The 18,860-nt window shown below is 43.9% G+C and overlaps 1 protein-coding gene across 1 annotated transcript in view; it reads left to right on the top strand.

Moving 5' to 3' along the window:
• The window catches only part of KIF5C (kinesin family member 5C), a 132,372-nt gene that overhangs the window by 105,412 nt on the left and 8,100 nt on the right, over positions 1–18,860 (top strand). The window contains exons 21-25 of the mRNA XM_019522795.1: positions 1,602–1,662; positions 4,315–4,386; positions 5,645–5,749; positions 10,227–10,443; positions 11,548–11,667. Coding sequence (XP_019378340.1) covers positions 1,602–1,662; positions 4,315–4,386; positions 5,645–5,749; positions 10,227–10,443; positions 11,548–11,660 — 568 coding nt within the window. The 3' untranslated portion in view covers positions 11,661–11,667. The remainder of the gene's footprint in view (positions 1–1,601; positions 1,663–4,314; positions 4,387–5,644; positions 5,750–10,226; positions 10,444–11,547; positions 11,668–18,860) is intronic.

Raw genomic sequence — 18,860 nt, 5'->3', positions numbered from 1 at the left:
CTGGGGGGCAGGGAGTGGGAGTGAGCAGGTATGTGAAAGCTGGGTGGGAGCATGGGGCCCACACCAGTGTCCTGGCTGGCAGGGGCTCTGTGGAGCTGGGCCAGCTTCCCTCTCTCCTTGCCTGTTCCCTGTGCTCCAGCCATCTTGTGCTGGCCCCAGGACATTGGCACAGGTCACACACTCCCACATACCCACTTCCACTCTCCCTTGCTGCCGCTTTCCTCAGTTTCCTGCCCACTGACGGGCCGCTCTTGCATGACGTGGCTCCCAGCTGCAAGGCCACGATGGCAGGACTCAGCAGGAACCAAGCCAGCCTAGCCCCGAGGACTGGAGCGATTGCCTGCAGTCCTCCTCTGCCTCCCCCTGTTCTTATCTGAATTTCCTGCTCTGGCATAGGCAGGCATGAACAGCCCCATGGTCCCAGACCAGATGCCTCTGCTAGGCAGCGGTGGAAGGGGGTGGGACCAGGTGGGCCTTACTGCTGCAGGGTCTTGCTGTGGCTTCCCCTTGGTCCTACTGCCCTGTCTCCTATCATCTTTGACAGGCAGCCAGGGACAGGTAAATATTAATTTTCTAATTTTTTTAGAGGCCCTGTGGGCCAGATAGAATGGCCTGGTGGGCTAAATGTGGCTCACAGGCCATATTTTCCCACCCTTATGTTATACCTTCTTTGCAGGGTTCTGGTTCAAAAGGCTTTGGCAGCAGGCAGCACACAGGAACAGCAGCTGAAGGTTGTTACTGTTGAGGGAAGATGTCATCTCATTATTTTGCTGCAGACATTCATGTCAAGCAGGCAATAAAACTTCTGTTTTTGATGGCAAAAAATGGAGTGAGATCTCCTCTGAGGAGCAGTGAACTCCAGTTGTTGCTGCTCAACAGAATGATGTTTCTCAGAATGCCCTTTGCTGGCTGACACACTCCTCTGCACCACTGCTGGTTGGTGCTGGGGTTGGAGTTGGAAAGTTCAGGAGGAGGGGCAGCATGGGGTGGATGGCTGAGGCACCCTTTACTCCATTCTGGCACTCCCTCCCCACTTCTCCTTAGTCAGCATCCAAGCCTCATGCCTCTATGTTACTGGTGAGAAGCACATCTATCAAAATATTCAGACAAAAAACATCATCCCAATAACTGTATCAACTAACAGTATTAGCAGATCCTTGCACAGTACTTCATATAGTTATATCCTGTGCTTTTAATGGCTGTTTTAGAAGTTGCATAAAAGATTTTTATAGCTCCAGTTTTATGATGCCTTATGGTAGGTGATAAATCTGGTAAGACATCTTTTTCACTTATTGCACTGTAAAATCAAACTGTCTACCACAAACAGAAATGCCTACTTGCTTATTTGGGCTTTTCTTGTTTTCCTGAAATAATGGAAGAACAAATTTTCAATGACAGGTACCAGAAATGTCTGCAAAAATGGCCAAGACATTCCTGCTGAAAAAAGCTACAGATGAAGCAGTCAAAGGATTTTTTAGTATGCAAACAGATGTTCCACTCAGTTTGGAAAGCATTGCTTGATGCTGTTGTGTTTCATGTGATTCTTTTATTTTTATTATTTGAGTGTGCTGTTTGGCTTATATAATGATCTATCTTTCTAGAATGCTCAATGATAAAAGGGAGCAAGCAAGAGAAGATCTTAAAGGGCTGGAGGAAACTGTGGTATGTTTTAATTAAATAACTTCAGGTTTTTCTTTTTTGCAGGGGCTTGGGCAATGATGTGTTGCTAGAAACTGTGTGTGTGTGTGCATCTACATTTCCCCCAAAATATGATCAATTTAGATAAAGTAGGTTAAAGTAGTACCTCAAAACTATTTTGACCTTAAATTCAGGTGCCAGTAGGGTCCAAACCAACACACTGTTATCTGCTTATCAGAGTGGTGGTACAGTTGAAGGGCAGTATTTAGTATTAGGACATGATTATTTTTCAGATACATATTAGATGATATTTTTGTTTGATTGCAGTGAATGGTCTGTGTGTTCATATGCTTATTTTCACCCTTGCAACTCTGAGCTTAGTACAACAATTATCTTACTTTGAAATGTCAGGCATGAGCAAGATTTCAGTTGGTAATAATTATTGACTCAAGAAGCAGCATCTTGTAAAACAGTTTACATGCAGCATATAATGATCATGGCTTACCCCTATCAAACTGAATAAAGAGGTGTAAATCCCAGCAGAGATCATATGCCATCAGGGTTAGTGTGTCAGGTGAGCAGAAGAGCAAATCTGTGGGCTTCCATCTCCCTGTCTTGCACAGGAAGACAAGCAGGACTGAGCACTGGTTGTAGTCCTGACTTGCTCTTCTCTCCCCCACCCACAAGTATGTGTCAATTAGCACAGCTGTGAGAGGGAATCAATAGTAGATTGCTTTTGTCCCTAAGCCAAGCGGGGGATGGGAATTGTAACACTGACTCCTACTGGGGTAGTTTAGCTACATGCTGCCTTGATGTCAGGAAAGAGTCAATTCTCAATCTAGCAGCAAATTAAGTTCCTCCTTCTGGGAATAGTGTGGTCCATCTGTGCTTTTGTTTTGAATCACTGTATGGGATGTGAGTACAAACATATACTGGGATACATATATAATGCACTATTTCAAATAATTTTGGCCTCTGTGGATAGTCTGCAGTGAGCAGTTCTAGCAGCCCTGTTGCAGTAGCATCTCTTTTGCTCTTAATCGTTTTATACTGTTCCCCAGTGAAAGGTAAAGTTAGGAAGTGTCATATTGAAAAGGTTATAGTATTATCACCATGGATTTACCAAGTGGTCAGTTTAAATTCCAGTGTATGAGGTGATAACGTGGAAGGGTAAAAGTTTCCTTTATTATTCTTATCAGTTTGGGACATGTCTTTCTTACTAATTCAGCCTGTAAAAACTAGAGTATAGGACAAAACACACTATTTAGCCAAATACTTTTCCTTCCTGCAACTGGCTTTCTTCCTCCCTTACCCCACCCCAACCAAAATGGGCAAAGGATTGAGATTTTCTGTGCTATGCCTCACTTCATATGAAGTAGCTTTTTTGGACGATAGGCAAAATTAAACTGTGTTGAAATCTTGGAAATTTGTCTAAATTGAGCAATTTATAAGGCACCTATCACCTTGATATTTAAATAATTATATATGATGTCACCAGCTTTCGCTTTGTGTGCTGGGTCCTTGAGCCTGAAGGCTGAAAGCTCAAGCCTGGGTTTGGGCTCAGTGGTCCCCCCTGGGCCGAGGTGCGCAAGAAATTTTTCAGTACATAGGTTTGTCCCATAAAATTTGTGTATAGTGGGTGTGTCTACACCTGTGCTTTACTGTGGAGTCAGTAAAGTATCATCATCTGCACATATGCTGGTACTAGGGCTCAGTAGATTAACTAACTGAGCCCTAAGATAATACTGTTGGGGACAGTACACTGTTGGTGGAGGGGCTGCACCAGCCAGCCCCTCCACCATCCAATGCCAGCCCCTGGAGCCCAGGGCTGACCTCCTGAGCCTCCTGCCAGCCCAGGGATGCTCTGCTGTAGCTCAGGCTGTGATGGTCCTGGGCGCAGCATCTGCAGACATGCTGTGGACTACAGCAGTCTGAGCATCTACACATACCATTAAGGTGCTGTGATAAACTCCAGTTCAAACTGTGCTGGAGTTTATCATGTTGCCTTAGTGGCACATGTAGATGCACCCAGTAAAATGAAGCTCAATTATTTGGGTGCTTATTTAACAGTTGGGTACATAAACCACACGTAGTGTTCAAGGCTTTATCTTTCTACTTGTTCTTTCCTCTCCCTCCCCCTGCAGGACTGATATGGTTTCAGACACAGCTTTTTTACTGACCAATAGCCACGGTAGTGAACTAATGAGGGCGTGAGACAGAGAGAGAGAAAAAGGAAGTGTGCATAAAAATAAGGTTTTGAGTTTTTTGCTGAAGGATGCTGTCATACTTATAGTTGGATAAAGGAGATCTTAATATACTGTGGTGGCTTTATTTTTTGTCTTTTACAATCAGGTTAATCTCTGGTGATGTGAATAATTATGGACAATACTGGTTGGTGGGTACCATTCTACTCTGCATAATTTTCTCAAAGCCACCGGAGACCAACATGCCAGTTATGTCCTGGTATATAAACCTGGTCAGGAGTTCAGCTTTGGTCAGCTCTTCCATAAACTGATACAATTAATTTATTTTCAGGTTATTTAAGCATTAGGTGACATTTGTGTGTGTTTAGGCACCTCTGTTTATAGACCTTGGAATACACCCTATATGTGAGGAGACATTGAGCAATACAGAATTTGTCATATTTTTATTGTGCATTTTAAATTCAATTTCTAGGCAAGAGAACTCCAGACCCTCCACAACCTGCGCAAACTCTTTGTTCAAGACCTCACCACTCGGGTCAAAAAAGTAAGTTCAAATCTTACTTGGTTTCAAAATAAAGTGCTTTTTTTGATCCAATAGTTTGTCCTTTTCCCACCACTGAAAATGTCACTGGGCAAGTAAAAATCTCACCAAGCAATAGTATTCAGAGTGCATAATTCCTTCTAAAAACTCAACAAACTGTTAACTAAGGCTGCTGACCGATGTGGGGGGGAAACCCCCCCCCCACTTTGTTTTACTGTAAGAAGCAGCACATTAGTTCAACCCAGCTCCCCAGCATTTGTATAGATAGTGTGCTTGAGCGGGGCTTTTTGGTGCTTTTATCTAATAACTGATTAAATCAGCTATTAGATAAAAGCACCAAAAAGCCCCACTGAAGCACCCAGTCTAAACAGATGTTGGTGGAGCTGGGTCCAGGCAATGCCTCTTTTGGGCATGTGCTGGCCTCAGCATGGAGGTGCACCAAGTTTAAAGTAAAGTACCGGGGGGTTTTTGGTTTTTGTGTTTTTTTTACATCTGGAAACAGCTTCCTTATCTGAGTTCTTAAATCAGTGTTCTTAAGTTATGGACCAATGTAAAATTGTAGCAGATTCAAAAGGGGAAAGGGAACTGCACCTGAGGACTGCAGAGCAGTGGTTGAACTGTAACTTAGCTGTGCATGAGTTTGTAGCAATGCTAGTATAGTAAAACTGCTTCATGTTTTACCCAGCTTGATCCCTAGTCAAACAGGGTGATTTAGCTCATTTTTATTTTTACAGGATCAGCTGTAACAGGTGCCCTATTGCTACCATTGCTGTGTGGCCCTGAGCTGCTACAGTTGTATCTTTGTCCATGCCCTAAGAGCCCATGCTGCTCCCGTGCTAGTTTGTGCAAGCGGGCAGTAAGATTTGAAGTGCTCCCAGTTCTGTTCTTTATCCGGGGTAGTCTATTTCTGTTTCAGCTCCTGTTACTTGTTCTTCTGTTTCTTTACCTCATTAAGTGAAACGGACTGATCTGTTTTATCGGATCAGTTACTGAATTGAGAGAGTTTGTCCTAGGGCTGATGAACCAGAACTGTCTCAAACACACATTGAACACTTGTGCTGATCTAAACCATTCCAGTGTGGATTCTTTTTGAAGAACGTAGCTCTCAAACATTCAGTGAACAGGAAAATAAGTTTCTTTTTGACCTGAGCTTGTTGAGAAGTTTTCACCCTTTGAGCTGTGTAAAAGACTCCAGCAAAATGCAAATTTCCTCCTGGGGATTAAGCATTTGACTCTAATTCCTTAATTTGCTCCTGTGCAGAGTGTTGAATTGGACAGCGATGATGGAGGGGGAAGTGCTGCTCAGAAACAGAAAATTTCCTTTCTTGAGAACAACCTGGAGCAGCTTACAAAGGTTCACAAACAGGTGAGACTAATGCCACCAGGAAAATCTCTTTGAGCAGCCTCCCCTTAAATAGGGAATTCTTTGTTTCTTTCATTAATGAATACTGACCATCCCTGGAAGTCTAGCTGTGGGCAAATCCTTTTCATCTCCTACTATTTTATATTACTGCAAATGAACTCTCTATTGCTGTGTATTTCTGTAAATCAGGGAGCATAATGGTAGTTATATTTACCCAGACACATTTGTTGAAGGCAAGCTGTCCAGATATTACATTTAGGTCTCATTTAAATTGCTTCTTTGGTCTCTCCTATTTATGCTTGTCCCTGTACACATAATGCTAGACAAAATGTATCTGTTTCCTGGGCAGATATACTTCAATAGCTTTTTGGACTAGATTCTCAATATATTTTAAGGAAAAGCATCATTGATCTTTATGGGAGTTAGTAAAAACCACTTCTTCAGCCCCTTTTATTAGGGGTGCACATATTAAGATTTTTAGGGCTGATACTGATGGCTGATTATTAACGAGCCATATCAGCCAATACTGATCCAATTGCCAATGTGCAAACCCGGCAGCTTGGAGAGCAGTGTCTGGCTGGTATGTCGGTAGGAGGGAAGGGGGGGTGTGTGGGGCAGATTGAGCCCCTCCCCCCACAGTGAGGGAGGGAGTGGGGATGAGGCAAGGGCACGGGACAGAGCCACAAGCAGCTTGTCCAGGGGCTTTGGGGAGGGGGAGGGGTGGCTCCCACCACTGTGTGCACCCTCAGGGGAGGCATGGGGATCTGTGTGTGGGGTGAGGTCAGGCTGCTGCTTCAGACTGGGTCCAGGGATGGTACTGGGCTCTTTCTGGCATGGGAATCACTGTAGCCCCTCCCCCCCCACCCCAACACTGCTGGTGCCCTCCCTGGTTGCAGCCCTGGCCCAAGGCCCCCACCGGGAAGAGCCTGGCACCACCCTCAGCCCTAGCCCGTAGCCCCAGCCTGCACTTGCTCCATGCACAGATCTGGGGACACATGCCCCCATGCCTTCTCTGGGGGTGTGCGCAGCAGCAGGGGCCGTCCCCCACTCCCTGTGACCCCTGGACGAGCCACTCATAGCTCCATCCCATGCTCTGCCCCACCCTGCTGGGGCAGTGCATGCCTCTGCCCCAGCCCCACTCCCTCTCTCACCATGGGGCTTGATCTGCCCCCCAACACTCCTTTCCTCCCGCTGCCCCTTCCCCTCAACAGAATTACTAGCCAGATGCTGCTCTCCAAGCTGCTGGGCTGCACTCCTGGCCATGTGTATGTTGCAGTTGTGTGCATGCCCGCAGCATTTATCAGTGACGTTATTGGCCACATCAGCGAAAAAAGCCAATTGCTGATAATGTCAATTTTCCTTTTATCAGTGCTGATATGATATGGACCGATGTATTGGTGTACCTCTACCTTTTATGTATGCATACACTTACCCTGCAGTGCACATACCCATCAGTTTCCTTCCTACTCTTCTTTGTGGCTGATTTTGTGTCTGTTCTTTTTGGCTCTTCGCTGGTTTCCAAATATGGCTTACCTTCCCAAAGTTGATTCTTGACCTCAGGAGCCTTGAAAGAAAGCCAGGAGCTAACATTAGGGGGTTAGGAAGGAGAAGAGGTAAAGTTTTCAGTGTACATAAGGACTGGTTCCTCCAAAGAGTCTTGACACTGACCCTGTCCCTTGCAGCTATAAATGTATCCCTTCTTGTTGATGTAACTTGCTCTAAGCAGCGTGATTGGACCACGCAAAGCTGGTTGATTCCTAGGGTGTTGGATACCTTTGGATTGCTGGCGTTACAAGGGCTAACAATATGAATAATTACTGCTTGATTGTTTAATTTTTTTCGTTCAGAGTTTTCAGCAGCAACTACAAACCAATGAATTGCAAAAACATATAAATAAATCTTGACTGAATTCTGAAAGAAACAGATAACAGGAAATTGGAAGTGAAGCTCTGTTTGACACGTTTTCAACTAGTAATGCTGGCAGAGTTCAAGAGGTTATTGCTGAAGGCAGGTTAATAAGTAAAACAGTCTTGTCAGTAGCATGAAGATGAAGTATATGAGACAAAAGTAGCACATTTCCTTTTTGTTTCTTGTAAGAATCTGGACAAGCTGTTGTGGATTTTGTTAAAACTTTGAAGTTAATTTTTGGCAGATTTGTTTCCCAAATATAATATTGCAAGTGCATTCTATACACAACTCTCATTGAAATTAAGGGGGGCTGACTTTTGCTTTCCTTGTATATCTGAAATGTCCATGGTTTTCAGAGGGTTAACAAAGGAATACCAGGCTTTATAGCCATTATCATTGATGAGGTTTTTGTTTGGGTAAAAACAATGAGAGAACAAGAGGATAAATCCTGTCTTTCTCTGTGAAGGCTGTGCTTTGAAAAACTCATTCTTTCTGGTTCTCATATTTAGCACTTTGTGATTACATGTTCCAGGCTCTTGCATTCAGTTTGCAGAATGGAAAATGGTGCTTCTAATTTGATTTGTGCCAGCTGCTGTAACATTATCCACATAGTTTTCTCAAATTGGTATCTCTCAGTCTTGCTGTGCATTTTAGGGCTTGAAAAAAGAGTTGTTTCTGAGACTTTCTATTTTCATTCATGGAATATTATAAAAAAATAAGCAGAAATAGACTGAATGATAAAAATAGTTAAGGTCCAATATGCAACATTCTCAGTTTACCAGTGGTATAATGCACTCATTTCTAACTGAAATATCATGAAATATTAAACCTTAACATATCCCACTTACATTTTGCTTCTGTTGCTCTTCAGTTCAGATGTTTTAGCTGCTGTTTCTCATCCAGGTACTTAGACGACCTTTATCATTATGCAGTTACTAGGAACCAGTGCTGCTTTAGAAACCTGGGCAAAAATAGCATCGAGATGGAAGGTGTCAACCAGAATAATGTGATTAACTTACTAATAGTTTGAGTCCTACCACATTTAGAAATACTTGATAGACCAATTGCCCAGTACTTTCAGAACCAGCAAATTTTTCTAGGCACTTACCATAGACCGATAAACTGAAATAAACCTTTTTGATCCCTAGATGATGATTATATGATTAATTTGTTTTTCTTATTGAATTATCAGTAAATTAGTAAGGAGAAAAACCCTGGAAAACTTGCCAGCACTTGAGGTAGAAATCACACTATTTTCTTCAGGTTCAGGTTTTGTGCTGCCTTTTTATGATGGATGCCTGCTTATGGTGTGAGACTGGGCAGCTCAGGGCTGCCCATGCTCTCCAGCCACCTTGGGCAGGTGCTCTCAAGACTTCAGAGGCCAGATCTTGTGCAACAACAGCCCCCTTGCCTGGCTCATGGGCTTCCCCACTCCCCACCTGGGAGCAGCAAGGGCCTGATCCTGCAGGACAGCAGCCCTGGGTGATGTGTGTCTCTGCCCATCTGTCAGATCTGCTGCGCTGGGATGTGTCCTGACACCACTGATCCCACCACAAAGACAACATCTTTTTATACCCTTGCTGTTTGTGTGCATTTCTAAGTAATGGATTGCTCAGGTATTTGGAGGTCCTTGAGCTTAAGCTTCCGGTGTAGTTCCAGTTAGATCTGTGAGAGCTGTCATCTCAACAGAATATTCTTTAGCTTCAGTATTTGGACTGAAGACCTTGCTGTTTTTGGATGTAATTTAATATGATGGAATAGGTAGTTCTCTCTTCAGAGCACCTAAACCATCCTAGTAAATTAATTTGCAAATGAAAAGTAGTGATTTTTCTGCTCTGTTCAGCACTTGTGTGGTATTACTTAAAGTGCTGTGTCCAGTTTTGGGCCTCACACTTCAAGAAAGATGTGGACAGTTTGAAAGGAGCCCAGCAGAGCAACAAAAAAAATTAGAGGGCTGGGAAGTAAGATTTATGAGGAAAGGTGGAAAGAGCTAAGGTTATTTAGCTTGGAGAAGAGAAGACTGGGGGTGAGGGGTGGTATTTGGTAACAGTCTTCAAATACCTGAAGAGCAATTAAAGAGAAGATAGAGATAAGTTTTTCTCTGTCACTGTAGGGGATAGGACTAGGAGCAGCAGAGGAAATTTTAGTTGGAGATTAAGAGAAACTTTCTGACTGTGAGGGTGATCAAGCATAGGAATAGGCTACCTGGAGGTAGTGGTAGCTATGGACTCTCTGTCTCTGGAAATTTTCAAGAGCAAGTTGGATAGACACTTGGCTGTGATGGGTTAGTTTGGGATGATCCTGCCTTGAGCAGGGGGTTGGACTAGATGACCTTGTGAGGTCCCTTCTAACCAGATTTTCCAATGATCCTATGATCCTCACTGAAAATTATCTCTATTACAAGAATGCCTAGGGTAGTTAAAAAGAGATCTCCTATATATGTTAAGGATGATTTCTATAGAAACCTATGGATTTAGGACTTTCCATAAGCAGGCTTATCCGATAGACCATGTGTTTTGTGCAGAGGGATTCCTTGGAGTTAATATTATTTTTTCTTTATTCGCACTTATAGCTGGTACGTGATAATGCAGATCTTCGTTGTGAGCTTCCTAAGCTGGAAAAACGACTTCGAGCTACGGCAGAAAGAGTTAAGGCCTTGGAGAGTGCACTGAAGGAAGCCAAGGAGAATGCCATGCGAGACCGCAAACGATACCAGCAGGAAGTAGATCGTATAAAGGAGGCTGTAAGAGCCAAAAACATGGCAAGAAGAGCGCACACTGCTCAAATTGGTAAGGACATGGAGCAGAAAGGTGCTTGTGTTGCTAACTTAATGGATTTTTCTTCTTCTCACACAAAGGTCTGTGATAGCAGACAGTATGGAAAACTATTGACTCTCCATGTCTGTTTTACAAGCAGTCTTTTCTGGAACCATGATATTGTGTCTGAAAGATAAAGCTCCTCTGTTGTTAATGGGAAGCCCAATACATCTCATGTGCTCTAATGACCAACCTCAAGCTACCCTTTCTTTTTCTGTCCCTCTTTGGTCCTTCTGACCTTGGACTCATTCTTCCCTTTCTCTTCATTTCATTATATGCTTTAGTTTAAGCTACAAAATCAAATGTTCCTGTATACTTCACATGGAGCTGGTGCATCCTGTTTGTGTGGCACCTTTTTTAATTGTAAAAAGGCTGTGCATGCAGACATGAAGTATACAATAAAGTATATTGTGTAGTTGACCTGGTGGAGCAATGCTGGTGGAAGGGGCACAGTTTTGGATAGTATAAGTTAAATACTCACATTTGAAAACTTAGGACGTGGGCATCAGGTAATATATACAGTTACCTGCCTCATATTGCCTCTTTTTGAAAGTCACTACCAATTGCTTCTCATTTAACTCTGGACTGATACAAGGAGTATAGTCATTTGAGGAAACTGGACATAGCCCACATATGTAAGTAAATATATAGTTGGCCAGACTAGGAAGTGGTTACCATATAGTCCTACTCACGTCTGCCTCGAAGAGAAACCCCACCCTTTGGAGAAGTAAAATGTCTGAGATGGTTCTACATAAGGATGTTCACAGAAACAGGTGCTAGTGGTCACCTGAGCCATATGGGACAGTTGGCAGGATGAGGATGTTATACTCACAGCCAGAATTTGGACTGAACTGTTGGATAGATTTTGAGAAATTTCTCAGCTGGTCTAATAAAAGGTATCATCTCTGAACCAAGAGTTCTAGATTTTTGCATTTCTTTTGGTCTCAGACCAACAGAGCTACCAAATACATCCTCGAGAAATTCCCTAACAATTCCTTTCTTTAAAAGAATGTAACTATGCGATTGAATTTTCTAGTTGAATATTGAACTTTGTTTGATTTAATTTTCACCTGTCAGCCAAACCTATCCGCCCTGGCCATTACCCAGCATCTTCTCCGACAGCTGTTCATGCCATCCGAGGAGGAGGAGGAGGATTGTCAAACTCCAGCTACTACCATAATGTGAAATAAACAATACGTGAGTTCAGGGTCACTTTTTCATTTGTTGTTGTCCTGTGACCATCCACTTGTCCTAAATGCACAGCTGGCAGGGGTCTAATTACCTGCACAGCTGGCAGGGGTCTAATTAACTTAAATTTCAAAAATAATATTTAAGCCTGAAAGTGGATTTTTTTGTTTAATGAGTGTTAATGAAGTATTTTAAAATGTCTGTGAGATTTTTTTTTTTAAATGAAAGAAAAAAATATTCAAAAGGGACACCTTTAACCTTTAAGGTGTCACCCTGCCCTGATTTATGCCTGACTACAGACTAACATAGCTAACTCTCTCTCTCTAGTCTTCAGAGAGAGCTTGATCTTCTCACCCATGCACAAGATTCTAGGTTGCCTTTGTCTGCTGTAGCCAAGAAGCTCAAGCACACACAGGGTTATTTCCTATTCTGTGTTCACCCACATTCAGACTAGAAAAAGGCATTTTTTTAATTATAAAGATAATAAACAATTAAAGCAACTTACCTAGGTTTGTGAAGGATGCTTCCCCATGAGGGCATTTTTAAATACCATATTTTGTTGCATGCAACACCCAACCTCTTCCCAAAACCAGCTGCTGGAAATTGGGGTGCACATTTTATGTACATTTTATGCAAGAAATACAGTAAGAGCAAGTTCTACCACTCACAAGTGAAACTGAAAGTAAAATCTCCAGGTCTCCAGGGAGCAGAACACAACAGGTTTGGCTGCCTGGCTGCTGCCACTCAGTTATTTAATATAAGGAAGGATTGTTTTTCCTTTGTTTTGCCATTTGAAAACAAGGTGTGTATTATATTCTGGGGTGTGTTATATGTGAGAAAATACAGTATGTACTCTTGTTCAAATACAGTTATTGGACTTGAAGTAGGAACTAATTCAGGGAGGCCCCACAGTTCACATAGACAGCCAGCAACCTTTAACAAGCCGCAGATTGGTACAGCCTGTCTCTGGTTCAACCCATGTCAGCAGTGGGGAACTTTGCCAGTGTCCATGCTGGGACCAAGCAATTGAGAGCTGCATCCTTGCCACTGCAACTTCCTGACTATAGTGCAGATGCAGTTTTCAGCCAGTGAGGAGCTGTGCCGGGCGTCATGCCGGAGGATGGGTGGCAAGGTCTGGAGTCATCCAGTGTCAGGAGAAGCAGCCAAGATCCAAGGGGAGTGTGCAGAGTCTGTGTGTAGAGAAGCCAGGAGCCAAAGATCAGTCTGGGAAATTGAGTCAGAGATCCAGAGGGTTGGGTAGAGCATGAGGTCAGGAAGCTAGCCAGGTCAGGTATCCAGGAAATCAAACCAGAGTTGGGTCAGGGAGCCAAAGGGTCAGGCCAGACTTGGGGTCCTGGCCAAGCTGGGTGAGGTATCCAGAGAATCCATCAGTCAGGAGAGACACAAACAAAGGGTGTAGCAACCTAGGTACACGGCTGAGCCTTGTTGCCCAGATGCTTCATCTTCTGGGCCAGGGTTTTATATTGGAAGGGATGAAGGGACAGCTGATCCTGGCTGGCCATGCTGGTGGCAGGGAGTGGATGTGGGACTAAGCCCAGCTGGAGGATTCTGTCCACCAAAAAGGTGCTGAGGAGGAGACAGACTGGGATGAGCAGCTGCATCAGGCAGGCCAAGGCCCCAGGTTCCAGGCCATGGCCGGATATTGGAGCCAGGCAGCTGGAAACTGCATCCCTGCTGCTTCTCCCCACCCCGAGCCCCAGATGGAAGTGGTACGGGGCTCAATTCCAATGTGAAGGGGCCAGCCAAGGCTGTACAGGGCTGGATCCTGACACGTGGGGTTTGATTCAGCCCATGGACCAACCCCATATCACTCATCTGGCTCATGGGGCAAAAAGGTTGAGCACCATCCATATACATCATGCAGTGAGATGATCAGAATAGTCCCTTCTGGCTGCACTGTTTATGAAATGCAGTCTTTTAATCAGCTTGCTCACTCAGTTTTCTATGCTTCTCAGTTTTCTATGCTTTGTCTAATCATTTACCTCTTGCACAGCTGTTACCAGATTTGCCTGTCACTTTGGGGTGTGCTCATTTATTAGGGTACGTTTCTGGGGTCTCTGTAATCCTGTCAATGTGCTGCTTGTGTTACTTGTGTTTCTATATGGAGCTGTATCTCTCCCTTCTGCAAGTCCTCACCTCCAATGGAGCTATCTTGCAAGACTCAGTTTTAATGGGGCTGGGTTCCTCCAACCACTGAATCAGTCAGCAGACATGCAGACACAGATTAACAGGGCACACCTGAGCCAACCCGGGTTATTCAGCATTGACAGGCTAACACCCTCATATACCTTGAACTCAGTTCATCGGGGCAACAATAAAATGCAGCCAGACACAAGCACACGGGTTAACAGAGCGCATCTGAGTCAGGTCGGGTTATTCAGTATTGACAGGCTTGACACCCTCATGTGCTTTGAACTCAGTTTATCCCTTATTTCATCAGGACAATAATAAATGAAGTTAGACACACATGCACACACATGCTAACAGAGTACATCTGAGCAGGCTGGGTCTGATCAGCACTTTCAGCTGATACCCTCATGCGCCTCAAAACTCAGCGCATCCCAGTCTCTTGTCAAAATGGTCCTAGTAGTAACTCCCTTGATGAGCAGACCCCACTGGAGTTTTGGGCGTTACAGGGATCTTTGGCTTAGGTAAAAGAACTGCTGCTACAAAGCAAATGGGGAGGTCAAGGGGAAGGAAGAGTAAGTGAGGTTCAGAGAGCGAGCATAGCAACTAGCTTGACCATAAAACTCATTTATTACCAGGTATATGAACTTATGATGATACCAATAGTAACAGCCATACAAGAGAGACAAATAAAACAGCTAGAATATTACATAGTTTCAGTTAGGTATTTGGGGAAGTCTAGCACAAGTTTGATCAGCAAAAGTCCGGTTTAGAAAGCTGTGCCTGGAGTAAGAAAGCAAATGTCAGGTTCCTGGAGTCAGAGAGAGAGAGAGAGAGAAAGAGTTGGGATCTCACCACTCAGCAAAGCTTGAACCAGTTGAGATTCCCAGGTGTTCCCACTGCATCTTCATTGTCTTTTGTAAGTCTTTCCTCTAAGCAGTTTTTGTTCAGGCGAGGGGTTGAGTCCCTTGTGAGTCAGACAGCCTGCGTACTATGGCAGGGTTCCCCAAAACCACAGAGCTGACAGGTAACACAGCTTTGATTAAGTTTAGGGCTTTTCCTCATCTAGGAATCCCTTTCTGTATGGTTAGATTGTGGTTACCCAGTTATTGTTTGTTCTTAATACATTTTTATTGATTCTTTTTTCCCCCATTATCTTGTCAGATGCATTTGGGAAGGGGCTAGTTACAAAGGACATTTGTAGATATGCATGTGCTCTGGTGCATGCTTTGTATAAATGGTGAAATGTGCATCAGTGCTGAGAAAATGGTGGCGGCACACTTGAACTAGAACGCATCAAAGGTGTTTTAGTTCAAAAGCGCGTCATCGCCATTTTCTGCATGCTGATGCACATCTCACCATTTATACAAATGCATGCTATGCAGTGCCAGGCACGTCTGCTCATGTGCTCTGCGGACTGGATTAATTGAGTCTGCTGTGACGTGTTGGATTTTCAGTGTGTCGGAGCAGACAAAGGTACATGTATAAATGCCCAAAATGTTTACCAAGCAATTAGAAATGTCTTCTATTTTTGTCCACCAGAGGGCAATCAAGCAGCATGCCTGAAAATGTTTTTTTAAAAACAGTTGTTCATAACCAGAGGCAAATGTGGCAGCTTGGTGGGAGGTTTTTCCCAGGTCTCTTTTGTATGCAACTGTTTCATGCATAAGCTTCTGAGAGAGGCTAGACATGACTGGCAATCTGAATCCTCCCCCTTCCTCCACAGACTCAGACCTGTGACGGGAAGGGCGTGTTGGGGCCAGCACTGTTGTGGGAATGGCACGCTAGTTCTACGTAGCTAACGCCAGTGTTGATGCTGATGTTAAAGTCAGTGTTCTGCAAACACTTTATCTGCAGCTTTTTCCTCTGTCTTGACATTTCAAGTGAAGAACTGTAACTGTTGACATCAAACATGTGGGCTTCAAGTGAGAAATTTTCTAACTGAAAGGGTTCCTCCTGATCGGGTTGGCAGTATATTCTGAGATGTGAATTGCTTTCTTTGTAACTATTTCCCCAAAGTTCTGCATTCCTCTGATTTTTTTTTTTTTTTTAAATTGAAATATTATTGCAGGCAGTTTGCTGCTCTTTTACGTCTCAGCAATTAAAATAAGTGCTTACCCACTGTGGGGGGCGGGAAGTCCTGGATGGTTACTTTCTCAATGGCAGTCTGGTCTTGTTTAACTCCCTTCTTTTACTTCTTTATGTCTCTCTTCTTGTTTCTCTTTTGACAGCCTGCTGTTTCCTTGGGGCACCCAGCATTCTTGGATGCTGTGTGGTTTCTAAGAATGTTTCATGTCATATGTGCCTGCAAAGCATCCACCACAGCACATGCCATCTTTTATCATCCTGTGTGGGTTGTTTTTGCTGCTTGTGTTTGCCTTCAGCCCTGTGGCTACAGGTAGCATATTTTTGCTATAGATGAACTGGGCAAGGCTTTGCTGAGGTTTTTCATGTGTTAGTTCATTCTTAACTGAAGTTTTGCTTGTTCTGGTCTTACCTGCAACCATACCATAATTAGTTCTTTGTCCTATTGTATTGTCATCTTTATGAAAGAAGAAAGGGAAAAGCATACAGAAAGAGATGTAGAAGATGTTTTAAAACACATAGCGACAACTGGTCTGGGAAAATAAACTGTGCATGAACTGTGTGCACCTTTAAGAAACCATCCAACCAGTGCATGAAAAGAAAATAATAAATGGCACAATCAGCTAACTTTCCAATTAGGGGCAGGCATTTCTTAAACAATTCAAAAGTTAGAATCTGTGCCATTTTCAAAACTATGTCTAAAGATGGAGTTGATTTCAGACCTAAGTGCCAGTATAACATGGACTGCAGTTTGCACATAGTGATGCATTTCATTCCACTTAACTGTAAACAATTAAATTTAACTTTGGTTCTCTGTGTGATTCCATTGTACTTCTGATCAGGACTAAATACTTGTTAATGGGGAAGCCAATCAAAAAGATGTTGATTTACTAGAGTATTTTAAGTGAAGGGACACATTCTTTAGTCCTGAAAGTACAGGCCAGGCTGTCAAAGCTAGCCTCTGAAATTGCAGGTGTACTTTTGCAGTTCCTGTCTATGGCTGCCAAATATGCATTTGAAATGTTGAAACGGGATAATAACCTGTCTGCCTAACTTATACAGATGTATAATGGCTTGTGCATACTGAGCTAGAGCTGGTAGTTGTGAGACTGGTTGAGCTCTGTCTACTATATATATGCAGGCTGGCTTTTGGTTTGCAGCACCAGGACAGACATTTCTTGAAGAGACCACTGATCATTGGACACTGAAGATGATAACCATTGATTGCAGTTAGTCTGGTCAGTGGATGGGGATTTACTCAAAGAAAAGCATAGTGTTTGTTGGGAACAGTCAGTGCTACTTCTGCTGTTTCTGCTAGGTCCATGGGTGCCTGCCCAAATCTGTGCAAGAAAAGGCTTAAAGTTAGATCTGGACAAAGACATGAGGCTGTTCTGTCAAGACTTTGAACAACTTACAGGACTCCCTTTGTGCTATGTATGCATAATAAAAGATGGCTCCTCCTTCAAGGTGATTTGCATATGACAAGACAGCAGATGAAAAGAAAAGTATCTTTGGGGAATGTAGACAATAGGGTAACAGAAAAAAGTGGTGAAGGAAGATACAGTCTCAGGAAACCAAGCTGTTGTCATATGTTTTATAAGAAGCACTGCAAAATTAAATCTTAGGCCCTATCTACCTGTAGGAAAACTGCAAAAATGTAACTGCACTGAAGTTGTTGCATCATTACAGATTTCAGTGGATTGATGTAAAGTGGGGATAGCCATAGCTGTGGCTCACTTCAGAGAGAGGTATCAGTCTAAAGCCCACTTTACGTTAATGCAGGGTGTCTCCTTTTTGAGTTGTCACCTGAGTGCCAGTGTTTAATGGATCCTCAGGTATTCTAAATGTTTTACATCAAGTTACATGGTTACCAAGCTAGTTTTGAACCAATTCACATAATTGCAAACCCAGAGCAGATTAACTGAAGCTTGTCAACATTTCTGGAATCACGGTCGAGTTCTTAGGATGCCGACAGATGTAAAGGAAAGGTGCAGTGGGATCTGATGCAGGATCCCAACAATTGTGCCTCCTGCCATGGCACACATGCATGGCAGGAAGCTAAATGTGGCATCCTGCATCATATCACATTGCACCATATTACTGGTGCAAGAGAGTCCAAACTGGGCTCCCCTTGCACCAGCAAGTAGCAAGCTTGGCTCCCTGTGCCCTCCTGGCTGGGAACCCCAATCAACTGAGATGTGTGTCCAGCCTCTGCAGCAGACAGGAGGCTTGAAAAGCTCCCATGTGCTCTAGACCAGGGGTTTTCAACCTTCTTTGAGCAGTGTACCTCTGGCGGCTGGTCGAGGAGTGGGGGGAGGGGGTAGCAGCAGCCAGCTGAAGAGCAGGGGTGAGGGGTGGCCGCATGGAGCAGCAGTGTGGGGTGGTGGATGGCAGCGGCCGCCACGTTGCGAGCTTCTCTCCCTGTGTCTGGCTGGTCGGCTGGCACCTGTTTGGCTCGCAGTGGGGCGCCACTGCCCTCGCCTTGCCCCGGCCCTGCTCCTGTGAGGCAGCAGCACGAGGTGGCAGTGCTCTGTCCCTGCCCGCCTATGTGTACCCCGGGACCTTTCAAAGTACCCCTGGGGGTACGCTACTCCCGATTGACAACCCCTGCCCTTGAGACTGGGCACTGGCCACATGTTCTATTAAAGATATGATAGGAACCAGCCACAAAGTTATTACATGTATTCTGTGTAATAACTTTGTGGCTTATTTCTCATTCAGTCATACCATTAATTGAACATGTGGCCAGGTCAGTGCTTAAGATGTAATTAACCACAATCAGGCCCTAAGTGTAACATCTGTCCAAGGCCTTAGAATTTTAACATTTTGAATTTTGGGGGAAAGTACATCATGGAAGGGATTTCAGTAGTTTTTAATAATTGCTATTGGAGCTGCTGTTAAAAATTTCATAGACCTTAGGGCTGGAAAGGACCTTGGAAGGTCATCGAGTCCAGCCCCCTGCCCAAAGG

This window comes from Gavialis gangeticus, unplaced genomic scaffold (genome assembly GCF_001723915.1).
Source record: "Gavialis gangeticus isolate Ggan-Ray unplaced genomic scaffold, GavGan_comp1, whole genome shotgun sequence".
NCBI classification, from domain to species: Eukaryota; Metazoa; Chordata; order Crocodylia; family Gavialidae; genus Gavialis; species Gavialis gangeticus.
The sequence above is the reverse complement of the archived record's forward strand: the minus strand, read 5'-3'. Positions and strand labels throughout refer to the sequence as shown.